Source organism: Copadichromis virginalis, linkage group LG7 (assembly GCF_057382275.1).
Source record: "Copadichromis virginalis isolate Kocher_CV1m ecotype Utaka linkage group LG7, C_Virginalis_male_GT1.1, whole genome shotgun sequence".
NCBI lineage: Eukaryota > Metazoa > Chordata > Actinopteri > Cichliformes > Cichlidae > Copadichromis > Copadichromis virginalis.
Window position 1 is genome coordinate 25,265,621 of NC_140624.1, and position 14,571 is coordinate 25,280,191.

Here is a 14,571-nt window from a genome sequence, read left to right on the forward strand (position 1 = left end):
GGTGGCATATGTCGTGCATGTAATGACATTCTGGCTGTGACAGTGTGGCAGAGGATTAGGGAAAGCTAAACAAGGCCACTGGGGGGCTGCACCCACACTTTGACACAGCAAAATTCCACAGATGGTAACAGTAAAAGTGGTTCAAGAATGGTCTGTCCTCATTCTTTTCCATGAGAGGACATTTTTCAAGTTCTTTTCTGAGGCAGGAAACCAGAGTTTATATCCAATCACTGCAGAGACTGATGGATACCAAACTTACCCAGCTTGGGTATGGGGCTTGTATTAATACATGCAGCCATAAATATAATTTAGAATATAAAAGTCAAATTCCCAATGTAGCTGCTTAAGTCCTTAGGGTCAATTAAGACACACCTTTTTTGAGTTTTACGTTTTTTATGCATCTATAAAATATTTGTCATCGTCGCTTTAGCTGGCATTCAACACCTCTTGAAGTTAGCCACAGATGCTTCAATTAAAGCAGTCGTCTCGTCGAGGGCCAGTGTCCTGAAACTTTTCCATGTGTCCCTGTTGCAACACACCTGAAAAAAATGAGTAGGTCATTAGCAAGACTCTACAGAACTTGACTGCATGCTGGATTGGCAACTCCTAACCCTACTCAAGTAAAGTAAATGTAAGTATTCAGAAAAATGTACTTGTAAAAATACTTTTATTGCACCATGTTCATTTATTTATGAGCTGCTGTAACATGAATCAAATGGCTGAATTGCCACCTCAGCATGCATTCAAGTTATATAGAGTCTTGCTAATGACATACTAATTGTATTCAGGTGTGCTGCAATAGGGACACATGGAAAAGTTTCGGGACAGCGGCCCTTGAGGACTGGAGTTGGAGACCCCTGAATTAAAGTTTCACAATGTTGTTGCAACCAGTGCAATTTGGGGTAACACCTATGTCTTTAAAAGAGCTTTCATTTTTCCAAGGATTCTTGTTTATCTTGGTATGAAATCAGACAAAAACAAAATCGTGGTTTTAGGGAGACCTACAACATATCATTTTGTTTTGTTATGTGCCCAGAGGTGTTTCCATGATTATTGTACCAACATTAATTAATTTCCAGGTCCGTCTTTTGTTCTGTAGCTCTACACGCCTATATTTGTATAATTTACAATTCAAGAATCTATTTATTTCATACTACTGTGTTTTTGTCTGTGTTGACCATGTACTTGATAAAACACAATGGACCAAGCAGCTCCAACACCAGCAGATGACATGGCACCACTAATCATCAAAGAGTGCACAAACTTCACAACTCAAACATCTAGGATTCTGTGCTTCTCCACACCTCTATAATCTAGGACCTATTTTTTAAAGGAAAAGCAAAATTTGTTTTCAACTGCAATGATGACTTTGGACAGGAACAGTCCATGAATAACAATGACAAATGTCATATCTGTTGCCATCTATTGCAAATCTCTTGCTGTCTAATTGACCAAATGTATAATTCAGAAACAAAAAGACACAGCTAGTTAATGTAGGGAGTAACATACTAACAATTCAGTACAAACAGAGTTTTTGTGGCAGCCTGAAATCTGTGTGTAACATAAAACATTATTTACTTTCAGATTTAGTGTGATGTGTGTATTATATCGCAGTAGATCTGGCAGTAGATTATGTTACACTATGTTACACTATGTGAAACTAAACCGTAATAGGCTGCTATCTCTCATCGTGCAGTTAGAAAGCCTTGCTATGAGGGCATCTCTGAAGTAATGTTAAACACACAGTTTGTTAGCTTTGCAAATGAGCTGAGTTGCTATGATGAGCCAATAGAGCAGGAGTAGGCAACTCCAGGCCTCGAGTGCCGGTGTCCTGCAGGTTTTAAATATCACCCTGGGTCAACACACCTGAATCAAATGATTAGTTCATTACCAGGCCTCTGGAGAACGTCAAGACATGTTGAAGAGGTAATTTAGCTATTTGAATCAGCTGTGTTGGATCAAGGACACATCTAAAACCTGCAGGACACTGACACTCGAGGCCTGGAGTTGCCTATCCCGATCTACAACATCAAATGCTGCGCTAAGACAAAACCAGTGTAATCACTGTCAGTCAGACTGTCAGTCTGTTTTCCAGATTGGTGTCACAGACCCAGAGGACCTGAAGAAGGTGCTGACTGCTGTGCAACAGATGCACCTGGACAAAGGAACAGCGTCAATCCTGAGTGAAATCTCAGCCCTTACCTGACCATCATTCACTGCATCTTTCACAGTTAGAAACTTGAAGCCCAAGATGCTGCAAAACACATTACAGAACCAAATCATTTTCACAAAGTCTGCTGTTGATCTTAGTAAATGGAAGAAGACGGATCGTTCCCTTGTTCAGAGATTTACAGATGTCGCTTTAGGGAAAGGAAAAAAAAAAATAGGGTTATGCACTATTTTACAGATGTTTTTCTGCAGGAAGGCTGAAAAACATCTGTCATCAAAACAATGTTTTTTAGTAATATCCTTTAGTGAAATATTAAATCTTTCTTTAAACTCAATTTCGACATTATTTCATATTAAATATTAAACTTAAGTGACAAAGATGGTGAAATACTGATCAGTGGACCGGGGATTTAATTCTGGCATGTTGATCCATTCATACTGTTGCATCGACTGTAAGTAACTGAAGAGGAAAGCACAAGACTGGTAACATTGTGAATATTAATTTAAATAATCCTGATTCATTATAACATTCACACATTAATGTTACACACTAAAAAGGCCCCATTAACGCCTACGCCTAATGAGGGAAGTAAAAGAAAGAAACATGAATGTTGCTCTGTGTGCGCACGCTGCTGAGAAAAGACAGGGCAAGCCGAAAACATTGAACCTGCTCTGCTCATTGTAAAAAGGAAAACAAGATGCATTTTTATTCAGTTCAGTTTCATCAAACTCCTGGTATTATTGCAGAGTTTGAATACATGGGGCTTGACACCAAAAGCTCAGAGCATCAGAACAAAGCCAGTTTTGGCACTGGCCTCACAGCTTTGAGCAATCCGGCAATGCCAATTATGCACTCTTTCTGATAACATCTCTTCCTGATTCCAAATAAACACTTCTAGTGGCAACTGTCACACATTGCCGCAAGGGGTGGATCTAGCAAAGTTTAGCCAGGGGGGCTGATAGGGCATTAACAGGGAAAAGGGGGCACAAAGACATACTTTTCTTTCTTATTCTCATTTAAAATGTCTAGCTTTTAATAAATAATTATCCGAATCTTACACCCAAAGTTTTAATCTGATGTAAAATGTATAGAAGTCCATTACTGTATTAAAGTAACTATTAAGTCTAATATACCCTAGTAAGCTATAGTACTTTTTCCTTTGTGGAGGTACCATCTGTGCAGTCTGCAATTCTGTTGAAAAAAAGATGTTGAATCTATTTAATTATTCTTGAAAATAATTGATTTCTGTGTATTTTCTTTCTCACTGCATCAAATTATAGTTGATTACATTGATTAAGCATCATGAGGTGGAGGGTGGGTGGTTCCTTATCTATTTTTTTATTTTTTTTGCTGGGAGTTTCAGAACCCTATTAGTTAGGTTGCTTACTCTTTAAAATACCAGAATAGGGAGGATGAAGTAGGTTTAAGTTTATTAGATTGATCAGTTTTGCTGAACTATGAAATATTTGGGTGCTGTGTATTTTTTTGCATACAGGTATAACAGAATAGCTTTAGTGTTTTGTTTTGAACTTGAGTATGAACTTATACAAAAACAAGATATTTAAAAAAAAACAGTTTTATTGATTAAAAAAATACACTATATTGGATTCATATCGGTATCGGCAGATATCTAAATTTATGGTATCGTATCTGACATATCTCTCGTCACATAAAACATAGACATCTTTTTCCAGTTTTATCATTATTATCTAAAAAAAAATTTACATTATAAAATTATTGCACAGGTCTCCTCCCTTGGGATCATAATGGGCTATCCAGAGGTTGAAGGTGCTGCACGCTAAACCTCTGGGAAACCAGGCAACTCAGTCAACTTAATATAGACCTTAATAATTTTTCAAAAACACAGCCAGACAACAGCAAATTTTCTAATTATTTAAAGTAACTAAGAGGTGGTAGCATCCAAAATTTCACACACAAATTTTCAAGGTATCATATCAACACAGCTTGAGGAGCATTTCAGCTGTGCTACAGTGCTTAAAAGCCCGCTCTGTTGTGCGTTGTTTTTTCACCTACACTTCAAGGCTTTGGACCAACAAACTACCAACACCACACTGACTGGGTTCAATTCAACAAAATGTGTAAAAAAAGTTTCTAGTCTCTTACACTCTATGTTTGTTTGTCTGTCTGTCTGATACCCGTCTGTACATGTACATGCCATAACAGGACATTCCAAACAAAACACACAAATATACACACACTGTATGGAGCACAGTGGTGCATAATGCTACCACATGGCAGCTAAACATACGAGAACCATCAAAGGAAATGTGATCCAGCACCTCGTTTTTTTCCTCCCCTGTTCTAGAAAAGTATGAAGTGTTTTTATTTGGCCTACATCAAAACGGGTGTGACTGTGCGTACTGTGTTGAAAATCCCATAAATATTTTGACCTAAAACACATCTGCACCCTCCCTCACCTGTCCACCATGTTGGGGTCAGCATTTCTGGACAGCAGAAGCTCCACGCAACGTGCAATTTTGTCCTCACTGGCAGATGCCGTGCAGCTGGCCATGAGCACCGTCCAGTGATCTGTGGAAAAGAACAACAACAATTTTAAGAGTCACTTCTATTTTAATAAACATTTAGTTTAGCTCGGACTATTAAAAAAATACATTAAAACCATATCAAGCTGGCACCAATTATACACATGTAAAGATTGCCACTGACAATGGAGACAACATTTTTGCTTATTTTGTGGAGAAGATGCAGACAGACTGCAGCTGACAAATTCCACCTGTGTGTGAAACTCATGCCAGGCACGTTGTTGTCTGGTGTCGATGCAGCTGCTTGGACGTGCAACCAAAAACCGCATCCTTGTTTGAGTCTAGTAAAGCTTTAGAGGAAGCATTAAGAACTATACTATATGGGTTTGAAAGCTGATTCATGTTTGGCTGATGCTCGTAATACCATGAAAAGATATCAAAGAAACAAATCAGTTTCAGAATAGTCCAATTTTAGAGACCTCAAATACTACGTTATTGCATTGACAAAATCACTTTCAAGTGATTATTACATGGCCAGTTGCCCAGGCACATTAATGGCTACATTAATAGCGGATGTCTACTACTACTAGGTTTTTAAATGTCTGAATGAATGTCACTATCTGCCCTTGATTTACTTTTGCCCTCACTCTTATTTTAAAAGACCAATTGCCACTATCCAGCATGTTTGCTTGGTCATGTTCCTCTTGTGGCCGTCTATGATAACATTCAGCTGCTCCTTCAGTTAGTCCCTCCACTGTCTCGAGAACATAGTACTACTGCAAGGTGAAGGGCCACTCTAACCAGAACCTGCAACATGTGGATGCAGAGATCACCAAGCCGAGACTTAACAAGAACTACTGTCACCAGCTGCTGTTCGTGACGGTTCCTCCTGTGTTCCCCTCTTTCCGTTTCTCACTTTGTGTGTGATTTTGAACCTGTTCACTCTTTTAGATTTCTTCCTGTTATATTTTGAAGATAACTTCCCTCCTTTCCTGCCGTTCTTCTTCCCACTCCTGTTAACTTCTGATTAAGTTCATCTGTTCCTTACATCCTTTAAATCTGTGTCTATTCCTTCAATCTCTGTCAGGTCATCTTATTTGCGTATTTGATATGCTTTTGTCCCCCTTGCCACCACTGAGCAATGCTTTGGGTATTTTACCATGGATAAATAAAAACCCCTAATTGAGTCCCTTAAAATTAAACTTGGTTTTCAGTCAGTGTTCTCTCAACTACTGCCAACATTTTTGCTGTAATGAAAACTGCAATACTTGAATTTAAAAGTACCCTACCTGTTTACTGAATGGTTTCTTCTGGCCAGTAGCAGTGAAGCTCATGTTTTTGCACAGGACAAGTGTTCCTTCTGTCTCATGTTTGTTTTTGAAGAATTGTGTAGTTAAATCACTGTATTTACCTCTTGGGGAAAAAAAATGGTATGCTTCTCATTTATAATTACGTTACTTGATTGATGATTTGCAGTGATATAGAAAAGGATAAAATATCTGAACCTGGATGGAGCAATGGAGACTGATAGCGGTTTTATCTGGCATCAGGAAGTGTGGCTGCTTTTATGGACCCTTTGACTTAGAGGATTTGTCTCCTTATCTTAAACTGATAAAAGTATTCTGAGACCTGTGGCAATGCTCTCAATTCCTGGTTTGTTCCGGTAATGAGTGACTCTCTAACTTGTGTGCTTCTAAATGCGTTTAGATGTTTCCCTGTATGTGTGTTTGTGCGCACAAATACCTAGGTCTCTACATCTGTATATGGGTTTCTGTGTCTTTGTGGCTGTGCATGTTTGGCTCCATATCTGTGTGTGTTTATATTATGTTCGTGTGGGTGTAAACCAGACTGCCTGGTTTGCGTCTACAGAGGCCTGGAGTAAATAAATCTGAGGCCTGAGAATAAGTGAGAGGGCATGACAGCAGCATGGTGAGCTTTATCAATCACTAATGCATTCCTCTGCTCAGCATCACTGCTTGGACAAATGCTATCAGGATCTGACCACACGTCAGCCCTCATCTACTCCATTTAATTGTTTCCTTCACCTGCCTGAAGCAGTGATTGCCAAGAAAACTGTGAAATCAGTCACACACAGTCCAACTCAGCATTCTGGACTGAGAATTAATTGATATCAGATATCAACACACTGACGAGTGCCGTTGGTCTTGGGTCTGGGGACTTTTAGCAGACAAATGAGGTTTTTTTTGGTGGACACTCTGGGAAATTAAGAATGGAGTGATTTTAAATATTTTATAGTCAAACTGACAGGGATGGAGAGAAAAAAAAGTTGCTGTTTTTATCTTAATCTGAGTAATTTTTAATTTTGGTATTTTTAAACTGAAAGCCAATCAGTTTTCATGGCTATTGTGTCTGCTGGTATTTGGGAGTGCTGATCAGAATAAGAAAATTCTGGAGTGGAATTTTTAAGGTTTGTGCAAAATGTACTGTACGTAAAATCACACCAGATAAACCAAGTGTGCTTGGTTCTATGCTTAATATTTCTGGCTAGTGATAATGCCTTTAGGTGAGTAACATAATTTATTTACAAGAAAACAGACATGAGAGATCTGATGCATTTATATTGTGGATGATTCGACTTAAGGCCCAAGCAAAGAAAGCAGGGAACTATTTAGGAATGATGACTACATCCATCTTTTCCTATAAAGTGGGGAGAGTTTAATCTATTCCAAAATCTTTCATCAATACAAGCAAACTTCCCAGAATCAGATGTCAGTCAGTGCTAAGCTGCAGCTTTGATTCTAAAAACAGTCCAATTTTTAGAGGTCAAAGGTCCCAATTACTGTAGCTTTGTTCCTTTATCATAAAGTTACATTCCATGTGATTCACTAGGGAAAAAAACTAGAAAAAACATTTTTACCAAAAACTAAACACAGATTCATTACTATCTGATTAAAGTAGGCTCAACTTTCATATCTCCACTGAAGATCATACATATATACACTACAACACGGCACTCTTTGAACTCTTTAACAAAATGTGTTTGTGGTGTGTGCTCCAGCTACAGAACTGCAAGAGGATACGTGGTTTTATGAGTGTAAAACTGTAAACCTTTTAACATGGAGGCGTTCTGCTTCCTTGGTTGTTTCATCCAGACTGATCTCGAGCCAACAGATGCCTTCAATTTTTCTTGCTTTGGGATGAGGGTTCAGCTAAAAAGAACTCAAAGGATCAGCAGTGTGTTTCTGCAAGAGTTCCTCACTGGCGTCACAGCCGTTAAATAATGTCAGATGAAGCATAGCGGTGCATAGGTCTGATTGGTTTCCTGATCTTTGGCTTCAGCAGGTGAGGAAATTGATAAAACGTGCCATGGGGGAAAAATAGCTCGACACCAACGCAACAGAGACTATTGGGGGGGAATTAGGCCAGGGTGTTTAATATTCAAGTCTGCAAGGCAAAATGAAGGACTATTGTCTAATCACACCATCTGCCCTTCCTGAAAAGCAGTGGGTAAAAGATTGCACAGGGGTCAGTGGGCCCTACGGGTGTTAATGTTAATGTTGACCATCAGTAAAAAGTAGTCTGCCTAAACTGTTTGTTTTTTTTAATCTATGTAATTGTAAGACTCTTAAAAGATTAACACTCAAAAAGTTTACAACTACTACATATTATAAAACAAAAGGCTGTTATCATGAGTTTAAGTTTTAAATTTCCTTTGGTATAGCTATGAAAGTGCTGAACCAGACGCATTTAATGAGATCTCACCACTTTTATGATGATATAGGTACATTTCGCAGAACTTTGACACAGAGTGGCTCTTTGCATGGACAGAAATGCAGAAATGTCAGTTATGCTTGACTGTTAACACTGGTTAGCAACATATACACATATATATATATATACATACATATATTGGTGATTTGCATATTTGCACTGCCAAAAAGCCTTTTGCATAATTTTTCTTGTAACTGCTTTGATCCTTTGACTTCTCATACTGATTTAAAAAAATATTTTTAATTTAAAAAAAAAAAAAAAAGAGGTAGGATTACAGCTGTATTTAAAAATCGAACAACAAACTCCACTGACTCCTCTCTCACTGCTATGTCCACTATAGCTCAGGGAGAAGTTGCTGTCCCAAATGGAGCAGTTTAAGTATCTTGGTGTCTGGTTCACAACTGAGGGGAGAGTGGAGCAGGACACCAACAGACAGGTACTGCATCTGCATCACCTGTCTGTTGTGGTAAAGCCAAGCATGAAAGCAAAGCTGTTGATTTAACAGTCGATCTATGTCATTATCCTCACCTGTAGTCACAGGCTTTGGGTAGCTGGCAAAGGAATAATAGTGAGATTATAAGCAACAGAAATGAGTTTCCTCTGAAAATTGGCTGGGGTCACCCTAAAAAACAAAAATGGGACCTTTGTCACTTGGGAGGAGCTCATAGGTAGAACTGCTACTCCCAAGTGTCGAAAGAAGCCATTTTTGAGGTGGTTTGGACATTTGACCATGGCAGGCCCAGGACATGGTGGAGGGATTACATCTCTCGAATCGTTTGAGAATGCCTTGGTTTCCTACCAGAAAAGCTGGAGAAGGTGGCAGCGGAAAGAGACGCCTGGGCATCTCTACTTAGATTGGTACCCATCTAACCCAGACCCATAAATAACCCACGATTGTAGGTTATTTATCACTAAGAATACCCATTCCTTAAAAAAAAGTCCACTTCAATTTGATCTGGTGACAAATTTAAATGACTCTCACATCTCTATTTGCAGACAATGAGACAGTTAACACTAGTGCACACTAATGTTTTACCAAGTGTCTATGCCATGCAATTTAAAGAGCTATACAAGCCATCACATCAGAAATAAACAGTAACACAGAGCACTGAGGAATAAAATAAATATGTTAATATAGTCATTTCACAGCTCTGTGTGCTTGTCCTGATCAAATGCCCAAATCAACAATTTTCTGCAACTTTACCGTTTAAACATATTTGCAACCACAGTATTGCATTCTATTGTTTTATTTTCGTAACATTTCATACATCTTCATCTCCTGTTCTTTTGATTATGTTTCTGATCGGATTAGGTGTCTCTTAAACTGAATTTAGATTGCGTGCAGAAGAAGAGTCAAATGACATGTGAAAATCCCTTTTTAAGTGGGCATGCACAGAAGCTGAAACAGAGAGCCTACATTAACAAAGACAGTTGATAACCACCACTGTTGTACCAATTCTCTCTGACCGTGGTTTTAGGTTTTGTAATAAAGCACAGTGGTTCTCAAACTGTGGTACACGTACCACTAGTGGTACTTGGGCTCTCTCTGGTGGTACGCGGGAAATCTCCAATGTTTTTTAAGATTCAATAATATACCATTGTGGAGGTATGCAAAGACGACACGAGATTTCCCCGGGCTCTTCTAGGAGCCAGACTCAACCAGAAAACATCTCCCCTAGCGCGAGTCCTCCATGAAGAGCAGCCTTTCCCTATCGCCAGCGGTCGCAGCCGCTACAGAGCACCGGCGAGCTTGTTTCTCCGGGCCTTAAAACTGCAAAGGCAGCAAGGCGCTGTCACGCTGATGGTAAAAACACAGCCCTTTTACGCAATGCTGCCATGCCGCAATCCACTTCTTCTGCGAGTGGGCGGTAATCCTTCGTGGCCAGCAGCGGGGAGTTGGCGAGGCCAGCTCGCACTGGCATCTGTCAGAGGAAGATGTGAGTGAAGAGGAATCAGCTGTCATCCGTTCCTAGCAAGGACAACATGTTCTACATTTACTCGAGAGCAGTACCATCACCCAGGCCAGAGAGAGAGAGAGGAGTTTCTCGGCCCGCTCTGCATCGGAGAGGGAGTGGCACTGCAGCAGCAGCACCTTGACAGCGGTTTATTTCCCCTGGGTGGGAGGATCCTGGAGGAGGGTCATCACAGGGCGGGTGGACAGTGGATCCAGCGAGGCCACCACATAAACTTATTTGCATGGTATTTAATGCCAGCATTCGTGGAGAGCAAACTGAGCTTCGGTGTGCACGAATCACGAAGGAGGGTCGTGAAGCCAAAAATCCGGCAGCTTAACCGCCACAGCAAAAATTCAAACGTACAGCTCTGCTATCACTTCCGACATAAATGAAGACAGAAAACTAAACAGCAGTGGCGTTTGTAGGGTTGCTGAAGTTTGGCTAGCTGGTATATAATGGTGTGCTGCGTGGTGGCTAGTAGGGCTGCCACAAACGATTATTTTGATAGTCGACTAGTCACCGATTATTTTTGCAATTAGTCGACTAATCAGATCATGCATCCATTGGATGTAAAACGTACAGCTTATTGCACCAGCATGCATCTGCTCTTATATAACTATCATTAGCTTACAGCTGGTATGTTTAAGGTATGTGCTAACTAAAAATAAAGGCAAGATGATAGTTTATTAAATTTTATTGAAATTTGCAGATTGTTTCAGTGAAGTTTAATAAACTCCTTGCTATCTAAAATATAACGAGACACCGGAGTATATTCTTGAGCATCTCACACTTCTGATAATCAGCTGTCTGCTTGACGTTTATTCAGCTGTGTAAAAACTATAACTTTAATCTCAGCCAAACCGATTTACTCAGGAATAAATAAAATACAAAAAAAAAGGCAAACAATAAAATTTTTAAGTTCTCTAAGTGACTTATATATGTTTAACCTGAGTAGCAAAAGACGGCGGTGGGTTTAAAAACGATTTGCCGGGAGTCCGGTGTTCACACTGGCTCTAGTGAGCTTTGCCCCCGGCTAGCTATCAAGCTAGTGGGTAACAGACGTCGGAGCGCTTTTAAAAATATGTGTTGTCTTGATAAACTGAGCCGATATTTGAGGTTTACACAGCTACATTCTCGCCTGAAAATATCTTAAACGTTTATTTTGTGACCCAGAAAGAATAATAAGAGTAATATTAAAACTAACTAGCTGCTGCCATTGTTGGAAACTGAGCTGGGCTGCGCTATGAATTCTGGGACACAGCTTCTTCTTCGGGGTTTAACGGCAGCTGGCATCCTTGTACATGCAGTGCTGCCATCTTCTGTTTCAGTCCGTTATTACACTCTTAAATCCTACTACTTATTCCTGCGTCTTTTGTGATCTTACAAAGCGTCAAACAACGCGTCGACTATTAAATCAGTCGTGACTAGTCGACTAATCGTGGCAGCCCTAGTGGCTAGCTACACCGCTATGGTTAGCATAATATAAACACAGTGAAGCTGGAGGATGAACTCTAACTTTTTTCCACTTAATAAAAGTTAACATGAGGGTTCCCGAAGGTTAGGGACAAATGCAATCGCATGGCAGGATGATGTAAACGGACCAAACTTCAGTCCGGAAAACAACTGCAATATAAGGTTAGTCATTAATATACTGCTGCATGGGTGTAGTTACATCATAAGGTTTTAAAAACTGAGCTTTAAAATGAATAGTGATAATAAAAACCGAGAGAGGCCGACAGTGATCACTGCCTTTTTTAGGGGCTTGTTCAGATTATATAAAAAAAAGATACAAAGCATTAAAACATGTTAAAAACACAACAGCCTTAATAAACGCAGAGTAGTTTGGACCTGGAAAAAGGTTTCATCAGGTCATCACTTAAAGATCGGATATCTCACCTGCTGTGAATCTTTTAATGCAGTACAGTTGTTATTATTATCACTTGTCACATCCTGTTTATAACAGTTAAAATAAATAACATTCATATAAGAAATAAAATTGTCTCGTGTAAACTGTATGTGGCGTTAAACAGGTCTATACTTCTGTACTTCAATGTTGGTCATAACGTGGTACTTCACGAGCCATATTTTTTATGAGGTGGTACTCACTGCGAACAGTTTGAGAACCCCTGATATAGCAAATACAAAGAAATTCTGGCTATGTTGAACAAATTGTTTTAACCTTTGCTGAAATTGGCACTGGCCCCTCTATCCAGAAGCAGTTTGGCCAGGTCATAGTTGGCCACGCTGACAGCACACATAAGTGGAGTCCATTCAAATCCAAGCCTGGTCTCCACATCCACACCTGTCCACAAAAAGCCACAGCAAGCAAGACAATCAAAATAAATTATTTTATATGGATTAATAGCAACGTTAAACAAAAAATCATATATAATTGAAGAATTGTTAGAGCATTAATGCATTATTTAGAGACAACTATAATGTGTGATACAAAAAAAATGAAGTGCTTGCCATTGTCCAACAGCTGTTTAACAGTGTCTGTGTCTCCGTTACTGATAGCTTTTTTCAAAGCTGACACACTATCTTCTCCTTGTTGTTGAACAGCATCCAGCTCCTGTAAAAATATGGAACAACCATAATCAATAAAAACTGATTCCTTCATATAAAAAAATGTTAGTGCCTCCAAAAGAGTTTGTGGCCTTGCACCAAAGGAAAATCAAAAAGAATATAGTAATGTGTATGTGTGTATATTGTTTTTTCCTTCCTTCATGTTTTAAAGTTAGGTTACAAAGTCTCTTCTGACTCATCGGGATAATCGTAATGCATAATCAATTCAGATGACCCGTTTTAAGCAATGAAAAATCTCAATTTATGTTAACGGCATTGTGTACATGTAAAAAAGTCATTATTAATAACAGTCTTTGCTTTACTCAATGTCTTTAGCTACTGTATTTATCTATTATAGAGAACTACTAGATATAAAGCTGTGATGCTCAATATTTCATTTTGACTTATTTAACTTTCATTTTTGTAACCTTATTTAGCCATTTTTGTATATTCTGCTTTCTTGGGCTACTCTACTTTATTTCAGCCATTTGTCTTCTAGAGATGGTACTTTTTTCAGCAACTGTAAGTGTATGTGAAAAGGCTCTGTAACACCTGTCACGTATGTCTGTGGGTGTCCTGTTGACTGCTGACACACAGTGTGTGTGAACCTCAAGTTTTATTATTTTTTAGCAAATGTAGCGATTTTTATATGGCTCAAAATGGTAAGTGCATCCATTTCCTGATTTTTTTAATCCATTTGACTAAAAACACTTACCCCTGTGTAACTTAAACCAGCTGGTAATTAGCATTTATCCTATATTTATGCATGTAGGAACCCTGCCCAAGTTACAGCCATGTTCATTTTTAAGCAGCCTCTGAACAGCAATTCAAGAACACCAAGGGTGAGAAAGAGCGGCAGTTGCACAAACTCCTGAAACTGAACTCTTAACAATAATTAAAGAAAACAGCAAATTGGTTTTCTTTGTATGTTAAATTAGCTTTCTACTACAGTAAATAAAATAAATAAAAAACAAGAAGAAAGAAAGAACATATGAGGTTCATTAAGTTAGCTCATGTTAGACACAGAGGTTGCAGCTGTTGCTAGTTAATGCTATCACTAGCAGCATAAAGGCAAATGAGAAAAGATGGAGGGCGCTGGTGTTGAGAACCTTAATGCAACCAGAGGTTTTATCCGAATAAGGCGAGATGTGCCACTCAGCTTCGCTGCCGTCGCTTTCTTCTCCAGCCGCAAAGGCATAATCCATGAAGTTCGCCATGATTTAGCGCAATAGCTCGCTAAGCATCGGTCAGAGTGGACTCTACAGGTCACACTGGAGAGACGTTTGAGGCTGCGCACCATGGCGACCCGGTGTTGGGCGGAGTTTGACACCAAGCCAATTTAAAGAGTCCTGTTCTAGTTTAATAGGAAAATACAAATAACATAAATAGCAGTACAGTGTTTTCATAAAGTTACGCTGTACACGGAATTAAAATTGTGTCTTAAAACAGGAATTTTTGTTGTTGCTACAAGGCCTTGTTTTTGTCCTGTCTCCAGTCCTCATCCCTGTTTGTGACAAATGGCTTTTCCTCCCTGAGCCTGCTTCTGTCTGAGGTTTCCTGTTAAAACGGAGTTTTTCCTTTCCACTATCACCATGTGTTTGCGCCTACAGGTCATCCCATTGTTGGGATTTTCTCTGTATTATTA

At 39.2% G+C, this 14,571-nt stretch overlaps 1 protein-coding gene across 1 annotated transcript in view; it reads right to left on the minus strand.

Annotated features, from left to right (window-relative positions):
• The window catches only part of asz1 (ankyrin repeat, SAM and basic leucine zipper domain containing 1), a 37,950-nt gene extending 23,720 nt beyond the window's left edge, over positions 1 to 14,230 (minus strand). Inside the window, exons 1-4 of the mRNA XM_085462672.1 lie at positions 14,036 to 14,230; positions 12,831 to 12,933; positions 12,541 to 12,663; positions 4,609 to 4,720 (exon numbers count right to left, since the gene is read on the minus strand). Of these exons, the coding sequence (XP_085318798.1) occupies positions 4,609 to 4,720; positions 12,541 to 12,663; positions 12,831 to 12,933; positions 14,036 to 14,143 (446 nt within the window). The 5' untranslated portion in view covers positions 14,144 to 14,230. The remainder of the gene's footprint in view (positions 1 to 4,608; positions 4,721 to 12,540; positions 12,664 to 12,830; positions 12,934 to 14,035) is intronic.
• Positions 14,231 to 14,571: the final 341 nt, after the last annotated feature.